The 20117-nt window shown below is 46.8% G+C and overlaps 1 protein-coding gene across 2 annotated transcripts in view; it reads right to left on the reverse strand.

Moving 5' to 3' along the window:
• The window catches only part of enpp2 (ectonucleotide pyrophosphatase/phosphodiesterase 2), a 45995-nt gene that overhangs the window by 16037 nt on the left and 9841 nt on the right, over positions 1-20117 (reverse strand). For both annotated transcript variants that reach the window (XM_038274864.1, XM_038274862.1), the window contains exons 4-15: positions 17410-17535; positions 16510-16570; positions 16338-16435; positions 13353-13432; positions 13142-13261; positions 11350-11405; positions 10827-10892; positions 10319-10391; positions 10140-10248; positions 4470-4595; positions 3861-3892; positions 3637-3764 (exon numbers count right to left, since the gene is read on the reverse strand). In XM_038274864.1, coding sequence (XP_038130792.1) covers positions 3637-3764; positions 3861-3892; positions 4470-4595; positions 10140-10248; positions 10319-10391; positions 10827-10892; positions 11350-11405; positions 13142-13261; positions 13353-13432; positions 16338-16435; positions 16510-16570; positions 17410-17535 — 1075 coding nt within the window. The remainder of the gene's footprint in view (positions 1-3636; positions 3765-3860; positions 3893-4469; positions 4596-10139; positions 10249-10318; positions 10392-10826; positions 10893-11349; positions 11406-13141; positions 13262-13352; positions 13433-16337; positions 16436-16509; positions 16571-17409; positions 17536-20117) is intronic.

Genomic DNA, 20117 nt, shown 5'->3' on the forward strand with positions numbered 1-20117 from the left:
TACAAATTATGTCAACAACAATTAAAAATAACCAGAGAAGATACATCTAACAAGTTTCTGTCTGGATGCAGCTTTGGAAAGAAGCTGTTTATAAGTTTACGTTATTTACGTCTCGTTTTATTGCTCTGAGGATTTGGAAGTTTTTATGTTTGTCTAAATATCTGAATAAATAATAAAACTGAAGATATTTTAGACGACTGTGATTAACACCTGATAGCCTTTAATAATTAAAACTTTGGATTAGAAATAAATACTAACTTGATTTTTCAACCAGTTGTGAAAAAAACTCACTGTTTTTATTTAGAATTGCATTTGGTTTTTATAAGATAAATAATTCTATATTATCAAATTATTTATTCAAAAGGATTAATTGATTAACCCTTTCAGAGGACAGATCACAGTGTCCTGTATAATTTAGACTGTAGCTTAGGGGGGGTTAACTCTAGGAACTTGTAAACCTCCATCAATATGCTAAAATTTGTTTCTAATTATAGCTTTAATTTGCTCATATTCTAAGAATTTATTTTTGTTAATGCCATATTGCAAATTTAATCTAGCAACTGTGATAAACTCCGTACCTTCAAACAAATGATCCAGATAGTTAATACCTTTATTCTTCCAGTACGGAAAGTTTATCACATTATTGTTTTGTAGAATGTCAGGGTTATTCCAGATGGGTGTACGACTGCACGGGATAAGTGATGACTTCGTTATTTTTAGAAATTCCCACCATGCTGTCTGGGAAGAGCTGATGTTAATATTTTTAAAACATGGGTGCCGTTTGATCTTAGAGCTAATAAACGACAAATCTGAAACTATTACTGCATATTTCCTGTTCTGTGTCTATCCAGGGCTCATCTAAGGGATTATGTTTTATCCATTTAGAGATGTATTGTAATCTATTTGCTAAATAGTAGTATTGGAAGTTAGGTAAATCTAGTCCTCCTCTGTCTTTAGTTTTCTGTAGTGTTTTTAAGCTGATACGAGGGGTTTGTCCTTCCAAAGAAATTTAGAGATGGAAGAATCTAGAGATTTAAACCATTCGGGTGATGGTTTATTTGGGATCATTGAAAATAGGTAGTTATTTCTGGGTAAGACCATCATTTTAATTGATGCTACCCGACCCATAAGGGAGATCGGAAGCGATTTCCATCTTTCTAGGTCCTCTTCTATTTTCATTAAAAGAGGGGTGTGGTTGAGTTTTGGTAACTCAGCTAGTTTAGATGACACAGTAATTCCCAAATATTTGATATTTCCTGATTGCAATTGTAGACCTGAGGGATTCTGTAGAGAGCAAATAATTGGTAGTATTACAGATTTAGACCAATTTATAGAGTATTCTGAGACTTTTCAGAAAGATTCTAGTAACTAATCACTTGAGAGAGGCAAGTGTTTGAGTGCTGGAGATAAAGTAATACATCATCTGCGTAAAGACTAATTTTATGCTCTATTTTCATGCCTTTTATACCTTTAACCATATTAGTTTGTCTGATTGTAGCAGCCAGAGGCTCAAGAAAAATGGCAAAAAGTGAGGGGGACAGTGGGCATCCCTGTCTGGTGCCCCTCTGGAGACAAAAGCTGGAAGATGTTTGATTGTTTGTCCTGCCACAGGCTGTTGGGAAGCTGTATAATATTTTTAACCAATTTATAAAGGAATTGCCAAAGCCAAATTTATGTAGAGTAGCAAATAAAAAATTTCCAGTTTACTCTATCGAATGCTTTTTCTGCATCTAAAGACAATATATAGGATTTCAGATTTTTACTGAAGGAATAATCTATTAAATTCAGCAGTCTGCGTGTGTTAGCAGCTGACTGCCTTCCTTTAATGAAACCAGTTTGATCTGGGTGGATTATGAGAGGAGTGACTTTATCTAATCATTTTGCTAAAGCTTTACAGATTATTTTAATATCCACATTAATTAAGGATATGGGACGATAGCTGGTGGGAAACATAGGATCTTTGCCTGGCTTAAGCAGGAGACTAATGGTGGCAGAATTCATATTAACTGGAAATGTTCCATTATCTAGAGTTTCTTGCAGCATTCTGTGGAACGTTGGGGCCAGAATGTTCCAGAACTCTTTATAGAACTCAGTAGGGAACCCGTCTGGACCTGGAGCTTTATTGTTTGGCATGTTTTTAATGCTTCCTGAACTTCAGCTGTAGACAGTGGTGAGTCCAGGGTCAATCTTTGACTCTATGATAATTTAGGAAGAGTTATTTTATCCAGAAATCGCTTAATATCATTATCTAATGGATTTAACTGTGATGTGTATAAAGATTTATAGAAATCTCGGAAGGCATTAATAATACCCTACGGATCCTGTAATATATTACCAGTTGAGTCTGTAACTGCAAATATAGTCGTTTTTTTCTTTGTTTATTTTTAGCTGATTAGCGAAGTCATTGCTTGTTTAAAATAAAATCCTTCGTTCATCTCTGTAAAGTGACCTGAGATGAAATGTTTTGAAGTGGTTCTATCAGTGGCGGCTGGCCAACAGAGGGCGCTAGGGCGTCGCCCCACCCACCCAATGACCCTGATTAAGACATAAAAAAAAAACAGATAAAAATTTAATTATAAAGTTTAAATATTTCACAAATATAATAATATATTTTATAGATAAGTATTTAATCTTTAATGATGAGTAAAGCTATGTCGTCCGTCTTTAGATTGGTGACTTCCATAAATCTTCTCCCATAGACCCTGGTTATAATTGTCCAGAGCAGCAGCTCCTCTTCGATGCTACAGATAGGAGCATCCTGGGGAGCAGCTCTCCTGCACCCAGAGCTGAAAGCAGCTTTATTTGCACCCCTCCTCCCTCCACAGCGCTGACTGCACAGTCGTCTGTCAGAAAGTGTGGCTGATTGACAGGTTGATAGAATTATTTAGCAACAAGGCTAGGCTAACTTTATCAAACGTCAGGATCTGAGCCAGCAGGGATAAAGACAGCAAGGACTGATTTAAAGCACTTTGCAGAACACTTTAGAATGTTGTTTTCTGTTGTTGGCATTCATAGAAAGATAGTGGTGTGATATCTTAGTATACGTTTGATTGGTGTTTGGTATACGTCTAATTTAAAGTTATAGCGCCCCCTGGAGGGACTCCACCTGCTGCCGGTGATTTCTAAAGAAACCAACAATACAGATTGTTTCATTGTTTATGGTTAGTTTTTATGGATAAGATTCTTCTTTGCCTGACTAAGAAGTTTGTTAATAAAGTATTTTGACTTCAAGCTGAATTTTATTGTTAATAAAGTCCTAAAATGTTGTTCTTTAAACTGCTGATCAGGCTGCTTTTACTGCTCAACAGTCATTTAAACAGTTATAGATTCGATTCAAAATAACGTCATAATGGGCGTGCCTTAGTGGCGCAGTGGTTAGCGTTCAAGACCCATGTATGGAGGCCTTAGTCCTCCATGCAGTCGACCTGGGTTTGACTCTGACCTGTAGTCTTTTGCCGCATGTCTCTCATACCTCCTTTCCCGTCAGCCTACTGTCCATTAAAATGAGCCACTAGTGTTGTAAAAACTCAAAAAAAGGTAATAATTTAATAGATTTTCGATGCAGGACTCCTGAAGGTCTGGACTCCCCTCATGTATACCAGCTTCTCAGACTTTAGTAAATGAAGCTCTACCTACCTGGCTATATGCCACTTCCTGTCTACCAGCAGGTGAATGTCCTCAATCCGCCGATTGTTGGCATAGTGCAGTCTTTTGGGCAGATGCTGTTTCAGATATGGCTTAAAGTGCTGCTCTGGCCTCCGACACTGGAGGGGGGGGGCATCCCTGAGATGTTAAACTGTCCCAGGATGCATGACAGCCTGATAAACATCATTCAACATGTCCTCATTGATTGGACTCACCGTTAGATTGGCAACTACAGCCCTGGGATCATCTGGAAGAAAAGCATAGATTGTTTCTGAGAGGACCTGCTGATCATCATGGAGGACAGAGGACGTCTCATCTCAACGCAGTGCTCTGACCACAACAGGTCCAGCCTCTCTTCCATCTGATATTCCAGCTGGACATGGGAACCTGCCGCTCTGCTACGAAGCTCTGAGCTAAAAACCTTAATGGCCTGTTGCTGCTCCCGCCTGGCCCACCTCTGATGGATCACAGACTCAGATAGCATTTCTATCCTATAAGACCTCTTCATCATTGTTGTCCTGTTGAGACCCCTGAACCGGCCAATAAGCTGCTGCCTGCTCCATCTGCCTGTGAGCTACTGCATTCTGTTGGTAATCTGTCTTTACCAACATTCTGATGGTAATGTCAAATCCAGATTCTTGGGGCTCCCCTGCAGCAGGCGGGACATGCTAAGCTTTCCTGAACTTTTCCAAAACAGCGATCAAACAAAGTTACATGCTAAGCTGCTGGATACTGAGACAACTCAGCCTCTTCCTAACAGAGATCAGCAGGTTGACTTATTTACAGCAAATCATTTCCATCCAAACAGGAAGAAAGAAACTCACATCTGAGGCTGCTGGGAAATCTGGAGCGGATTCTGCCAAGAGAGCCGGGTATCAGGATAATGTCTTCCACTGTGCTCAGGTAGTTACTAAGGAACTCTGTTCGCTCGCAGTGAGCCTCTTCCATACCTGGAAAACCAAGGAAGGACAGGAAGCTTGGTAAGATTCCCAGAGGACAAACGAGTCCTTCACTTTAGATCCTGGTGGAGAAAAAACACAGATCCACACAGAGAGAATGGGTCAGAAACCAGAGAGAATGGGTCACAACCCAGAGAGAACAGGTCAGAACCCAGACAGAACGGGTCAGACCCCAGAAAGAACGGGTCAGAACACAGAGAGAGCAGGTCAGAAACCAGAGAAAACTGGTCAAAAACCAGAGAGAACAGGTCAGAACCCAAAGAGAATGTGTCAAAACTCAGAGAGAATGGGTCAGAAACCCGGGAAAACGGGTCGGAACACATGGAGCGGGTCAGAACCCAGAGAGACAGGGTAATAAACACAGAGAGAATGGGTCAGAAACCAGAGAGAACAGGTCAGAACCTAGAAAGAAGAGGTCAGAAACCAGAGAGAATGAGTCAGGACCCAGAGAGAATAGGTCGAACCCAGAAAGAACAGGTCAGAACACAGAAAGAGTGGGTCAGAAACCAGAGAGAACAGATCAGAAACCAGAGAAAACAGTACAGAACCCAGAAATAACAGGTAAGAACCCAGAAAGAACGGGTCAGAACACAGAAAGAGCGGGTCAGAAACTAGAGAGAACGGGTCAGAACCCAGAAGGAACGGTTCAAACACAGAGAGAGTGGGTCAGAAACCAGAGAAAACTGGTCAAACACCAGAGAGAACAGGTCAGAACCCAAAGAGAATGTGTTAACTCAGAGAGAATGGGTCAGAAACCCGAAAGAACGGGTCAGAACACACGGAGCGGGTCAGAACACAGAGAGAACAGGTAAGAACCCAGAGAGAACGGGTCAGAGCCCAAAAAGAACAGGTCAGAACACATGGAGCGGGTCAGAACCCAGAGAGAACAAGTCAGAAGTCAGAGAGAAAAAGACAGAACCGAGAAAGAAGTGGTCAGACCCCAGAAAGAATGGGTCAGAACACAGAGAGAGCGGGTCAAAAACCAGAGAGAACAGATCAGAAACCAGAGAGAACAGGTCAGAAACCAGAAAGAACAGGTCCGAACACAGAGAGAACGGGTCAGAACCCAGAAAGAACGGGTCAGAACACAGAGAGAGCAGGCCAGAAACCAGAGAGAACGGACCAGAAACCAGAGAGAACAGATCAGAAACCAGAGAGAACAGGACAGAACCCAGAAAGAACAGATAAGAACCCAGAAAGAATGGGTCAGAACACAGAAAGAGTGGGTCAGAAACCAGAGAGAACAGATCAGAAACCAGAGAGAACAGGACAGAACCCAGAAAGAACAGATAAGAACACAGAAAAACGGGTCAGAACACAGAAAGAGTGGGTCAGAAACATGAGAGAACAGATCAGAAACCAGAGAGAACAGGACAGAACCCAGAAAGAACAGGTAAGAACCCAGAAAGAACGGGTCAGAACACAGAAAGAGTGGGTCACAAACCAGAGAGAATGGATCAGAAACCAGAGAGAAAGGGTCAGAACCCAGAGAGAACGGGTCAGAACCCAGAAAGAACGGGTCAGAACACAGAGAGAGAGGGTCAGAAACCAGAGAAAACTGGTCAAAAACCAGAGAGAACAGGTCAGAACCCAAAGAGAATGTGTCAAAACTCAGAGAGAACGGGTCAGAAACCCCAGAGAATGGGTCAGAACACATGGAGCGGGTCAGAAACCAGAGAGAACAGATCAGAAACCAGAGAGAACAGGACAGAACCCAGAAAGAACAGGTAAGAACCGAGAAAGAACGGGTCAGAACACAGAAAGAGTGGGTCAGAAACCAGAGAGAATGGATCAGAAACCAGAGAGAACGGGTCAGAACTAGGGCTGCAACTAACGATTATTTTAAAAATCGATTAATCGGCCGATTATTTTGTCGATTAATCAATTAATCGGACAAAAGATATTTTTTATATTAACCTCTTTATTCCAAAATAAACATTTTAGACAGAACAAACAAGCAAACAAGTACAGGTTGCTCATTAACTGTACTGGTGCAATATGAAAAATGTTAGTGTTAAAACTACGCAAACGTACATGAGAAATGTAGCTGTACATCCACAAAATATAGGCTACTTTGTTTCATAAGGCGCAAAAAAAGACATTTTCGTTTTTAAAAGCCCCTAAGGGGTTCAAACAATAGGCCCCCTCATTTCAACAAATGAGTTTTTTTTAGACTAGAAGAGTTCTGCCTTTTAAGACAGGAAAGTATAGCAGTTAAAGTTGCTACTTGAGAAAATACTGAACCATAGAGATAAAAATAGCCCTGTGATTCAAATTATAAATTGTATTTGGAATAAAAATGAGAGAACTAGGGCTGCTAAAAAACACATCCTCCAAAGACAGATATTTACATGGGAATGTGGCAGATAATTAATTGACATATTACTGATCTTGCTGGATTTTATTCTGCTTTACTTCCATAAATTGCAGGATCTTCTTTTCTTTATCTTTGTCAGAAGATTTAAACTTTAAAAGCCTTGCCCTCATAATTTGCAACTTAATTTATTTATAACGAAAATATAAACGCTGCTTAAGCTAATTCAAATGAAATTAAAAGTAAAATAAGTAGCCAACCTTATCACTGTCTGTAACCTACTAACACGGTAAGGAAAGCATCAGATGAGCTACCTGAGAAACTAACGTTACGTTTCCCCACTTTAAAACCAAACAAACATGCTCGCTCACCCTGCTGATCAGCTCTCTTCACTGACATCGAAGGCTCCAACGTGTTTCCTTTTCAGGCATCATAACAGTGGTGCTTTGTGCCATGTTCATTTGTTTTTACTAAAGTTGCTTGTTACGACTTTTTTCGCTTTACAAAGCGCAGGCTATTTTAATTATTGTGATCAATTTGCGCCGTCAATCCCGGCGCATGCGCTCTTCATTTGCAGTCTGGAAGCTGAGGGTAAACATCCTGCGGCTCTGACTGCAGCGCTGAGAGGGACTCCTGCGGGAGCGTGAGAACGGGGGATGGGGGAGGCGCCCCACGGCAGCAGCTGCCACTGGAGGACAAGAGTAGGAACGATACATGCTTTCACGTAAGAGTCTCCAAAAGCCGCCAGTGACACCGTAAAAAGTCGCCAGATTTGTCGCTAGTCGCTTTTTTGAAAAATAATTGCTGGAGGGGTCTGAAAAGTCGCTGAGTTGGCAACACAACACCTGGCTCGCTCTGCCGTATTTTTTTTTTTTTTCCCCCCGTTTCAGTCAAGTGGATGTGATGACGATGGCGGCGGATGACGCATTAATCGCGCGACACAACTAATCGATGATGAAATTCGTTGCCAACGCTTTTAAAAGTCGATTTTATCGATTCGTTGTTTCAGCCCTAGTCAGAACCCAGAAATAACGGGTCAGAACACAGAGAGAACAGGTAAGAACCCAGAGAGAACGGGTCAGAACCCAAAAAGAACAGGTCAGAACACATGGAGCGGGTCAGACCCCAGAGAGAACAAGTCAGAAACCAGAGAGAACAGATCAGAACACAGAGAAAACAGGTAAGAACCCAGAGAGAACGGGTCAGAACCCAAAAAGAACGGGTCAGAACACATGGAGCGGGTCAGACCCCAGAGAGAACAAGTCAGAAACCAGAGAGAACAGATCAGAACCCAAAGAGAATGGGTCAAAACTCAGAGAGAATGGGTCAGAAACCCGAGAGAAAGGGTCAGAACACAGAGAGAACAGGTCAGAACCGAGAAAGAAGGGGTCAGAACACATGGAGTGGGTCAGAAACCAGAGAGAACGGGTAATAAACACAAAGAGAATGTGAAATAATGAAAATAATTAGAGATGCCACCGAAAAATCTGTTCGTTAGACATACAGAGCTTTTTCAGCTAAAAAACAGATTGCAAGTTTAAACTAGTTAGTAATATAATGCAAGTAGCTTTAGAAAACATAGTTTGTTCTTCTTTACTAGTTAGAAAATCTTGGCTTCTTAGAGGATCATGACTCCCAGTTCCAGGTTAAAATTATTGTTTTCTTATTGAACAGATAGAATCAGACTGCAGAGCTTCTACAGATCTAGAAATGTTGTTTCTACCATCATTATATTAGTAAAGAGATTCATAAATCTTTTTAAACAGAGAGAAGCAGGGAGAGCTGCAGATTTAAAGGAGAAACAGATTTACCGGGAAACGCATCATGGAATAAAATATATCTCCAAGTTTATCAGAAAGTTTACAAGAAAAAAAAATGCTATGCTATAATTAAAATGAAGCATATCCATATTTTTCTGGATGAAATTGAAACTTCTAGGGATGCATGATTTACTGATTTTGGCATCAGAATCGGCCGTTATTAGTTATTGTTTTTGTTGTTGTTGGGTTCTCTCTATATAATGCACTAACAGGCATCTCTTTAACATCTCTAAATATAAATATCAGTGTATTCTGGTTCTATGGTGTTCTAAACAATAAGAAAGAATTCAATTAATATAAGTTTGAGCTCATTTTAGGAAAATACAAAAACCTAATGAAAGCGTTCGGGTGGAGTAACTGTAGGTCCATCAGCTACTGCCCTTAGATCGCCCCACCCTTAGAGCGCCCCACCCTTAGAGCGCCCCCTCTCTCGGAGCTCCCCTATCCCTTGGAGTGCCTTCACCCCCAGAGCGCCCCCACCCTAAGAGCGCCTCCATCCTTAGAGCGCCTCCATCCTTAGAGCGCATCCATCCTTAGAGCGCCTTCCCCCTTACTTAGAGCACCCCAACCCTTAGAACGCCTCCACCCTTAGAGCACCCCCACCCTTAGAGCGCCCCCTCCCTTAGAGCACCCCCTCCCTTGGAACGCCTCCACCCTTAGAGCACCCCCTCCCTTGGAACGCCTTCACCCTTAGAGCGCCCCCTCCCTTGGAACGCCTTCACCCTTAGAGCGCCCCCTCCCTTAGAGCGCCCCCTCCCTTAGAGCACCCCCTCCCTTAGAGCACCCCCTCCCTTGGAACGCCTCCACCCTTAGAGCACCCCCTCCCTTGGAACGCCTTCACCCTTAGAGCACCCCCTCCCTTGGAACGCCTCCACCCTTAGAGCACCCCCTCCCTTGGAACGCCTTCACCCTTAGAGCGCCCCCTCCCTTAGAGCGCCCCCTCCCTTAGAGCACCCCCTCCCTTAGAGCACCCCCTCCCTTGGAACGCCTCCACCCTTAGAGCACCCCCTCCCTTGGAACGCCTTCACCCTTAGAGCACCCCCTCCCTTGGAACGCCTCCACCCTTAGAGCACCCCCTCCCTTGGAACGCCTTCACCCTTAGAGCGCCCCCTCCCTTGGAACGCCTTCACCCTTAGAGCGCCCCCTCCCTTAGAGCGCCGCTGCTCAATGAACATTCTTTACATCATGCTATCAAGGACAGGGGCCCCAGGATGGAGCTTTGTGGATTTTGTGGATAAAGCACGAAATCTGATTATTTTTGCTCCTCCGATTTTCTGAAATCATTTAAGGGCAGTAAGACTTCAGACCCCCCCCCCCCCCTTGTTCATGGACTTCTGCACTGAAACTTCCTCTCACACCTCTGGACTGCTCGTCCAGGCTGGTCGACAGCTAACGCCGTACCGTGGTCTCCCACCAGGATGATGTTGACACACCGGTGCAGTTTCATCTGTTTGAGTCCGTCCATCAGCTGGCCCACGATCCGGTCGACCATCCTCAGAGGATTGTTCAACTGGAGGAGCACAGAGGGGAGCATGAAGGTTCAAACATGCTGCACCAACAGGATGGTGAAGCCCACTTACATCTGTGCTGGTTGGGCCCACTTTGTGTCCATAGGTGTCCGGCTGCTCAGAGTGCATGGCATAAACGTCGGGCCTGAAACAAGATGCAGGTTGGTGGGTTTTAGCAGAACATGTGGCGTTCTGACCAAAGGTGTCTTTGCTGCAGGGTTCCACCTCCTGGTCTGCAGAGACTGAAGCTTAAAGCATTTAAGTTTATTCTGCCTGTATTGGATTAAGAACTGGAAGGAACTGGTTTCTGGAGCGTTCATGTTCTGAAACACTGAACTGGAACCAAAATTCACCCAGAGCAGACATGAGAGACGGGTTCAACATTAGCATCAGGGGGAGTGGCGGCCTAGTGGTCACTGTGACAGTGGAATGATAATAAAAGCTGGAGGAAAAAAAAAAGGAAGCGATGCATCTCTGTTCAGCGCTGCAGCAGGAGGACAGACTTCTGGGAGACAACTAAACCAGTCTTTATAAAAAATCAGGCAAGACTGAAGACAGAGTGGAATGGAAATCTGTTCACCTGTGGGATTCAGGGAGGTGGAGCCACTGCAGCAGGGTCAGGATCCTCCTCTCCAGAGGAATGGCCCTACGGTACACAGACACACAGAGCATGCTGCAGCTAGAAAAGCATCGGCATTTCTAAGGAATTCACTTTTCTATTGCATCCTCAACTTTCCAGAGTCAAATGAAAACATCCTCCAGTGAAACAAAGAATCAGCCTAAAATATTCCAGTCAGTATGGAGCTATGATGCTAGCTCAGGCGGAAGGTTGGATACGCCTGCTAATCATCACATCACGCCATCGATGTCTTTAGTATCCTGAGGTCGTCTCTTTATCCTGGACATCCCAGATTATTTTAAAATCCACCAGAGATGGAAGGCCTGGTTCAGACCAAGCCCGTCCAGCTGGACTTGATTTACCAACGCAACTTCTAATGCTCTTCTGGTCAGGTGTTTCAATGGCTAAGGTTAGATTAGTTAAAAACATCCAACAATGCCATATTCAACATTCTCTGAATCCTCAGGGTGAGGAGCAAACTTACACAGGCCAGAAGAAGGTGGCAGCTTTCAGTCCCTGTCTGAGGGCTGTGATCCAGATCTGAACAGAAAAAAAAAAAAGATCAAGGTGCATGAAGAGGAGCTTATATCTGAGGGAAGCCATATTTCTGCTAGATCTTTAGCATGATCGTGTTCACTGACAAACATCCCATAAAATCAATAATCGGTTAACAAAGTCACCAGATTGTTTCATTTCCTCTGACCATTGTGGAAAAGAAGGATGTTTTCATCAATGATTTTCTGGGTGAAACTCATCAGCAGCCACAGACATCACATCAGACGTCTCGTTAAGTGGGTGTGCCTCTGCTGAGGATGAGTCAGAGCATCTGCCATGTTGCATCTGGCAAATCTGCTGATAGATCCCTTTCTACATAGCGATGGAGGGATCTAGGGGTTTAGGGCGGATCCCGCTCTATATAGCGACGGAGGGATCTAGGGGTTAGGGCGGATCCCGCTCTACATAGGGACGGAGGGATCTAAGGGTTAGGGCGGACCCCGCTCTACATAGGGACGGAGGGATCTAGGGGTTAGGGCGGACTTCGCTCTATATAGCGACGGAGGGATCTAAGGGTTAGGGAGGACTTCGCTCTATATAGCGACGGAGGGATCTAGGGGTTAGGGCGGACCCCGCTCTATATAGCGACGGAGGGATCTAAGGGATGGGGCGGACCCCGCTCTATATAGCGACAGAGGGATCTAAGGGATGGGGCGGACCCAGCTCTATATAGCGACGGAGGGATCTAGGGGTTAGGGCGGACCCCGCTCTATATAGCGACGGAGGGATCTAGGGGTTAGGGCGGACCCCGCTCTATATAGCGACGGAGGGATCTAGGGGTTAGGGCGGACCCCGCTCTATATAGCGACGGAGGGATCTAAGGGATGGGGCGGACCCCGCTCTATATAGCGACAGAGGGATCTAAGGGTTAGGGCGGACCCCGCTCTATATAGCGACGGAGGGATCTAGGGGTTAGGGCGGACCCCGCTCTATATAGCGACGGAGGGATCTAAGGGATGGGGCGGACCCCGCTCTATATAGCGACGGAGGGATCTAAGGGATGGGGCGGACCCCGCTCTATATAGCGACGGAGGGATCTAGGGGTTAGGGCGGACCCCGCTCTATATAGCGACGGAGGGATCTAAGGGATGGGGCGGACCCCGCTCTATATAGCGACGGAGGGATCTAAGGGATGGGGCGGACCCCGCTCTATATAGCGACGGAGGGATCTAAGGGATGGGGCGGACCCCGCTCTATATAGCGACAGAGGGATCTAAGGGATGGGGCGGACCCCGCTCTATATAGCGACAGAGGGATCTAAGGGTTAGGGCGGACCCCGCTCTATATAGCGACGGAGGGATCTAAGGGTTAGGGCGGACCCCGCTCTATATAGCGACAGAGGGATCTAAGGGTTAGGGCGGACCCCGCTCTATATAGCAACAGAGGGATCTAAGGGATGGGGCGGACCCCGCTCTATATAGCGACAGAGGGATCTAAGGGATGGGGCGGACCCCACTCTATATAGCTATGGAGGGATCTAAGGGATGGGGCGGACCCCACTCTATATAGCTATGGAGGGATCTAGGGGTTAGGGCGGACCCCTTCCTCTCTGATTTTAGTGTCAGGTCCAGTTAACAGAACAGAGCAGAGCCCAGTAAAGGGTTTCCATAGCGACCACTGGGTACCATCTAGGATCAAAAACTCTGTCTTCATGGACCTTATTTTAGCATTGAAGTGTTAGTGGAACTAAAGAAAACCATTGCAGCTCTGCAGAGACTTACCGGCTGTCCTCCCCACCAGCGATGGTTCAGTTTCTCTTTGCTCCTCAGGTTAAATGTTGCATCAAATATTGGATCATACATGGAGTTCCCAACGATGCCATGAGACTCTGGATACAGACCCTGGAATATCGGTGAGTCATGCTCACTGTGTTTTATATCACCATGGAAACTATAGATCAATAGACTAGAGACAAAGTGAATCCATACTTACAGTTGCTATTGAGTAGAGGTTGGGGAAGGTTTTAGTGGGATAAACAGGCCTCATGTAGGGGGCATGGGTCCCACAGGTTCCTAAACAATGACACATTATTTCACTTGGCCTTCCAGAGCAATAAACCGTCAGACATTAAGAATAACGGAGCGAATCCAGTTCTGTCTGAAGGTCCCTCAAACTATCAGCTTTGGGTCGGGCTAAAAACCCAACAGGAAGCTGGAGAAAGGATGGGAACATGGTTCAATGTTTTATCAGAATGTTAATTACTCTGGAACAAATGATACAAATAGGTGGTGTGTGTGTGTGGTGGGAGGGGTTAGTGGTAGTGTCAGGTCTGTTTTGTCCGTGGAGCTCTAAGGGAAAAGATTTGGGATATTTCAAGCATTTACTTCATTCTTGAGATTCCCACAGGGACCTGAGGAAGACCTTAAGGTCTGGACTTGGACTTGCTGATTCATTCAGGAGGACTCGTTCAGCTCAGAGGGAGGGGGTCATGCTGGCTTCATGCATTTGTGTCTTTGCGCTTTGTTTAATTTAGAAGATACATATAATTATTTTTTTTTTATGTGTGGGAGGGGGGGTGTGGGCGGGGAAATCAGAGCTTGGAGTGGGGCTCGGGATTTGCGCTTTGCTGTGTTGTGTGGCTTTCTTCTTCGGATTGGTGTTGTGGGACCGGTGTCGGGGGGAGTCGTTCGGGGGCCGGTGTCGAGGTGGGGGCACTAGGGAGGGAAGGCATGATTGAGATGGTGAGTGTGTTTTTTTTTCCTCCCAGGTTGGGGTCTCAACCGCACCCTCTCCCAAATACATCTCAAGTCTCTGCTAAGTGCAGAGCCCATTCCCCCCGTCCTGCTCTCCCTCCGCTGACTGGCGTCGGGGCTCACCAGTGCACTGGTGGAGCTCGGGGTCTGGGGGCAGATGCCCGGGGGGCTGCTGGCTCATTCCTGGCGGCCTCTCCGCTGGCCCCGGCCGGCCGGGGCTTCGCTGGGGCTCCTGTCTGGGGGTCGGGCGCCCTTGGGGCCTCGGATCCCTGGGGCCCGGGACTGGGTCCACTTCGGGGTGGGGCTGGGTGTTGTTCGGGGATTTTCGGTCTCTGTGTCGGTGCCTTCGCTACGATTCCGGTTCCTGGGCGGTGCTTCTTCCTATGCCGGTTCTGTGGTATCGGTTCGGGGGGGAGGGGAGCTGCACGGCATGGTGAGGTGCGGGTCTTGGGTCTTGTTTTGGGCTCCGGTTTTTCCGCTCGCATTTCTCCTCTTGCATATTTATTTTGATTGTAATTATTAATTAATTAATTAATTAATTTATGTACTTATTTATTTATTATTTAATTTTCTTTTTCTTCCTCGTGGGGGGGAGAGGTTGCGGGCGGGTCGGTGACAGGTGTCCACTGTCGCATTGTGGGGGCACCTTTTTTTTTTTTTTTTTTTTGGGGGGGGATTGGCATGTCTTTTTTTTCGGGGGTGGGCGGGCCTGCTGGGTGGGGGTCCTGCTGGCGGTGCGCCGCTGGTGTGTGGGGGTCCGGGCGGCTCCAGCGGGGGTGGTGTTGGGGGGCCGGTGTGGACGGGCTGGCTGTGCTGATTGGGTATTCGGGTGGGTTTTCCCTCTTGGAGGCATGGTGGAGCTGCTTTGTTCCTGCTGATCGCGGCGGGTGTGGCTGCGGGGCGGGTGGGGGTTGGAGTGGCTCTGGCCGGCGCGCTTTGGGGGGCCGGGGCGGCGGAGCTGCTCTGGCCGCGTGTCAGGGCCTGGTGCGGGGCGGCGGACGTGGCTGTGCTGCTTTGGCTTCGTCCGGTGGGGGAGCGGCGGGGTTCGCTCAGCTCTGGCTTTGTGCTGCCCCTCGGGCTGCTGGGGGGGGGGTGGTTGCGGCGACTGCAGTCTGCTCTTCTTGCGGTTTTGCACTGGGCGGCTTTTCTGCTCTTGGGTTGATTCTGTTCGCGGTGTGTTGCGTTGCGCGCTGTTGGCGTCGGTCTTGGTGGGGTGGGGCTGCGCTTTTGGCCAGTGGGCATTTTGGGGGGCCGCGGCGCTCGCAGCCGGTTCGCGGCGGATGCGCATGGGCCCCGGCCGCCTGTGTGTTTTTCCTGGGTGGTGCGGTCGCGGTGGGTGTTGCAGCCGGTTGCCGGGGCTTGGTGCCGGGGGGCGGGGCGTGTTTCGGTGCTCTGTGGGGCTGGGGCGTTTCGGTCGGTGCCGTAGGGGGGCCGGTGTTCGGTGCCCGGACCTACTTCAGGGTGGCCGGCTGCCGGCGGGGCCCACGGACTCGTCCCCGCGGCTCCCCGGGGCATGGCGGTGGCTGGGGGGCTTCTTCGTGGCTGTCTCTCCTCCTCCCTTGGTGGGGGTCTGATTTCCTGGGCTGGCCCCTCCTTGGTGCCTTCGCTCTTGGGGTCCCTTTGGGCGCCTGGGGCTTTGGGTCTCCCGGCGCTGGACTCAGTGCTCTGGGGGGTGTGCCTCTCCGGCTCTCCACAACCATTATTGAGCATTTTTTCTATGATTAAAACTTTACATGCACAAGTTCACCCTCACAAACAACTACAGGTGCTAGGCTTCAGGTACTTAGAGATTCACTTCCAAACAGAAACCCCACATTCATATCTTTAGGTAACACAGAGTACATGTCAGACTTAATAATATTACTTTAGCGATAGTTTCAAGGTGTTGCTTTATTGTATATCTCGTACCATGTCTTTCGGTTGTGCTGTTCTTTTTTTCATCTCGTTACAGGTGATGAAGCAGATTAAAAATGTTTTGTCATTGTCTCCTTTCTATCTCCTCTTTCTTTCATCTTTTGTCCTTTTTTTCCTTTTTCTTCTTCTGTTTTTCTGCTCTAACTACATTGCAGTGGCAATTGCCATATTGCTACACTTGTGAAAGTAAAATCTGTTGGGCTCCTTTTGGCATCAAGACAATTATTCTTATTGCCACCTTGCCAGACGGGACACTGTAAAAAAATAAAAATTTAGAAGATACAGAACAAAGAGAATAAAAAAAGCTTACGGAGTTTTTCAATGTTGGGCATGACAGCGTTCCCTCTCTTCACGTAGGAAGCTCTAAAGCCATCCACCGATAGGATGATGAGCGGTGGACGCACAAACCTGCACACGCAGTGAACGTCATCAGACACCTTTAATCTGACTTCATGTTTGACACGTCAGAGATTAAAACATACCCGGCAGGACACTCAGGGGCCTTGATTTCCTCACAGTCATCCTGCAGCCATGGAGTTTCTCCTGAAGGGAAATGAAGGTGGGAAAAACATGTTCATTATCTAAATCTTGATCACCAGTGGTGGTTCTACACAGGAGCCGAGAACTTTCCCAACCACTGTCTGTCAAACACCAAGCAGAAGGCGGCCATCTTTGCACCACCTGCAAAAAAGGAACAAAGCCTGGAGCTGCTGAAGGAGTTGTGCTTCGGTAGTGCAGTGGTTAGCACACACGACCCATGTACGAAGACCTACAGACCCGGGTTCCAATCCAACCTGCATGTTCCTGTCAGCCAGTTCCATTAAAATGAGCCACATGTTAAAAAAGTTCAGAAGTTCAGTCTCTACCTTCTACTTAACATCAAAAACCAAACTGTTGAACATAGATGGAACCAAAGAACAGTGAAGAATCAGCTTCACCTGCCCAGAGGACTTCCTCCACTCGCTCATTGAACCTGTTAGCAACACCAGCCTACAGTCAGACTGTCATAACAAGCACAGTGGCTCATTAAAACCTCCTGCCTTTAGTTATGGCTAAGCCTGGAGTTCAGATGACCTGATTGGACTCTGCGTAATCAGACCAGCCATCATCCTCTGCTGGTCCAGCCGCCATCCCCCGCCAGGTCATGTGATTCCTGCAAAATGGAAACCTGTCATCCTTTGACACCTCCTACTAGTCTCATTGTAAAGACCAACCTACCTGAGACTTGTGGCCACTAGATGGGGCTGTTTCTACTGAGGGTTTGGGTGGATGTTTAGTCACTAAAGTTTTCATTTCTTTCTACAGCAAACAGACGTTAATGAAACCAGCAGGAAAATGTGGGGGGGTCGGCGCACAGAAAGGAGACGTTGGAAGATACAAACCTCTGCAGAGTTTCTTGTAGTTGGTGCAGCAGTCTCCTCTGGCAAGGCAGTCATCGGAGCAGTGGCAGGCATGCTGCTCGTTTCGGGTCTCGCCACATCGATCCTTGCTGCATTCATAGCCACCCTCTGCATCGAGGAGGAACAGAAAACCACAACATGTCACCTCTGAGCTCTCTGAAATCTGACAGATTAGAGCGGATGGCAGGGGTCTGGCTCAGGGTCTATCGGGTTTAAAGAGGCTCCATTTAAGCAGAGCTTCGATCTGAAGGGAAATGACATCATGTAGAACAATAGCAGCCAAACTAGTGGTGAGCCAAAGACCACCAGGCTGAGAGAGAGAGAGATCACCAGACTGGGAGTGGGGGGAGACACAGCAGAGATGGAAAACAGTTTCAGCTCAGCTAGAGGGCTGGAGCAGCAGACTGGTTTTCATCCATCTACAGACCATCAGAAGCGGGTCGGATGTTTAAGTCGGGTCAAAGATCTGAACCATCACTAATGATCCTCCAGTTTTTAAATAGCTGCAGAAGAAACTAGTTCCCGGACGCTAACTGGTTTTAATGGTTTCAGTGAGCCCACCCTCCCAGTCTGTTTCCCAGTCAGTTTAAAGTCATGCAACCAGAGGGTTCTAGGTTCAAATCCAAGCCTTCGACTCTTCTTTCTGTTGATCCATAGAGAGAGAACCTCTAGCAGCTGTTATAATAATAATAATACATTTTATTTGTATTGCACTTTACATTTCAACAAAATCTCAAAGTGCTACAGAATTCATAGTTAAAACAAAACCGTACAATAAAAACAGCATACATAGTTAGAACGAGACATTACAATAAAATAACTTACATAGTAAAAACAAAACAGTAAAATAACCATAAAACCACACAGATAAAATACTAACTAATGTTCAAAGGCCATTTTAAATAAAAATGTCTTGAGGCCTTTCTTGAACGCCTCCACACTCTGTGGGACCCTAAGGGACTCTGGGAGGCCATTCCAGAGTTGTGGGGCAACTGCCTGGAAGGCCCTATCTCCCATTGTGCAGAGCTTGACTCTTGGCTGGTGCAGTCGGTGGGTGGAGGTGGTGGAGCGGAGGGTTCTGGAGGCTGTGTTAGGTGTGAGGAGTTCCTTGAGGTAAGCAGGGGCAGTTCCATGTATGCACTGGTGAGTGAGGAGGCAAAGTTTGTAATGTATTCTGTGTTGGATGGGCAGCCAATGAAGGGACCTGAGGACTGGAGTGATGTGTTCGTGTTTGCGCCTCCTCGTCAGGACCCGGGCAGCACAGTTCTGGATGTGCTGCAGCTTTTGTAGACTTTTGCCAGGGACCCCGACGAGGAGAGCATTACAGTAGTCCAATCTGGAGGAGACAAAGGCATGGATTAACTTTTCTGCGTCGGGTTGGGAAAGGGAGGGGCGGAGTTTGGCAATGTTTCTGAGGTGGAGGAAAGAGACCTTGCAGAGGTGACGTATGTGGGAGTCAAACGTGAGATGTGGATCCAATTTGACACCAAGGTTTGTAACAGATGAGGACAGAGGGATGTTTTGACCGAAGATAGGGATACTGTTTAGGGAGAAGGACTTGGTTTGGTGTGGGGTGCCAATGAGAATGGCTTCTGTTTTGTTGCTGTTGAGCTGTAGAAGGTTTTCAGCCATCCATGTCTTTATCTCCCCCAGGCAACAGTGAAAAGCAGATGGCAGAACTGCGGGAGAAGTCGAGTCCATTTTTATGTACAACTGGGTGTCATCTGCATAACAATGAAAAGAGACCTTGTGTTTTTTGATTATCTGACCGAATGGGAGCATGTAGATGGTGAAAAGGGTCGGCCCAAGGACCGACCCTTGAGGCACTCCGCAGGTGACTGTATGGGGTGATGAATTGGACTGTCGTATGGCAACAAATTCGGACCTTCCCGTGATATATGACTAGAACCAGTTGAGTGTGGTTCCAGAGAGTCCAACTGTGGACTGAAGACGATGGAGTAGGATGGTGTGGTCAACGGTATAAAAGGCAGATGATAAGTCCAATAAGAGGAGGAGTGATGGTGAGCCCTGGTCCGCAGTCATGAGTAGGTCATTCATGACACGGACCAGGGCTGTCTCTGTGCTGTGTGCTGATCGGAAACCGCACTGAAATTTTTCATATATTTTATGGGTGTGAAGATGACTGTGGAGTTGAGCTGCTACAACTTTTTCTAGAACTTTGGATAGGAATGGCAGGTTTGAAATGGGTCTGTAGTGGGCCAGGATTTCAGGGTCGAGTGAGGGCTTTTTCAGATGGGGGCGAATGACTGCAGTTTTGAGAGCTGGAGGAACCTGACCGGAGTGTAATGACTGGTTAATTATTGCTGTGATTAATGGACTGATGGCTGTGATGTGATTTTTTAGTAGTGCTGTGGGGAGAGGGTCCAACACGCAGGTGGATGGCCTCATGCTTTTTATGATCTTCTCCACCTCTGTCTGCATGACGTCTGAGAAAACTGAGAAAGTATTGTGTTGGGTTGAGGGAGTGCCGTCAGCGGGTGATGGTGATGGGGCTGTAACAGGGAAGGCTGACCGGATTGATCCTACCTTTGTTTTGAAGAAGTCCATAAATCTGTTACACTGACTAGTACTATTATCGACATGTGCATGTGTGGGAGGTTTGAGCAGAAAATTTATTGTTGAGAATAGTTGCTTTGGGTTTCCAGTGCTGTTTGTGATTTTTTGGGAGA

This window comes from Cyprinodon tularosa, unplaced genomic scaffold (genome assembly GCF_016077235.1).
Source record: "Cyprinodon tularosa strain WSP-4 unplaced genomic scaffold, ASM1607723v1 ctg935, whole genome shotgun sequence".
NCBI lineage: Eukaryota > Metazoa > Chordata > Actinopteri > Cyprinodontiformes > Cyprinodontidae > Cyprinodon > Cyprinodon tularosa.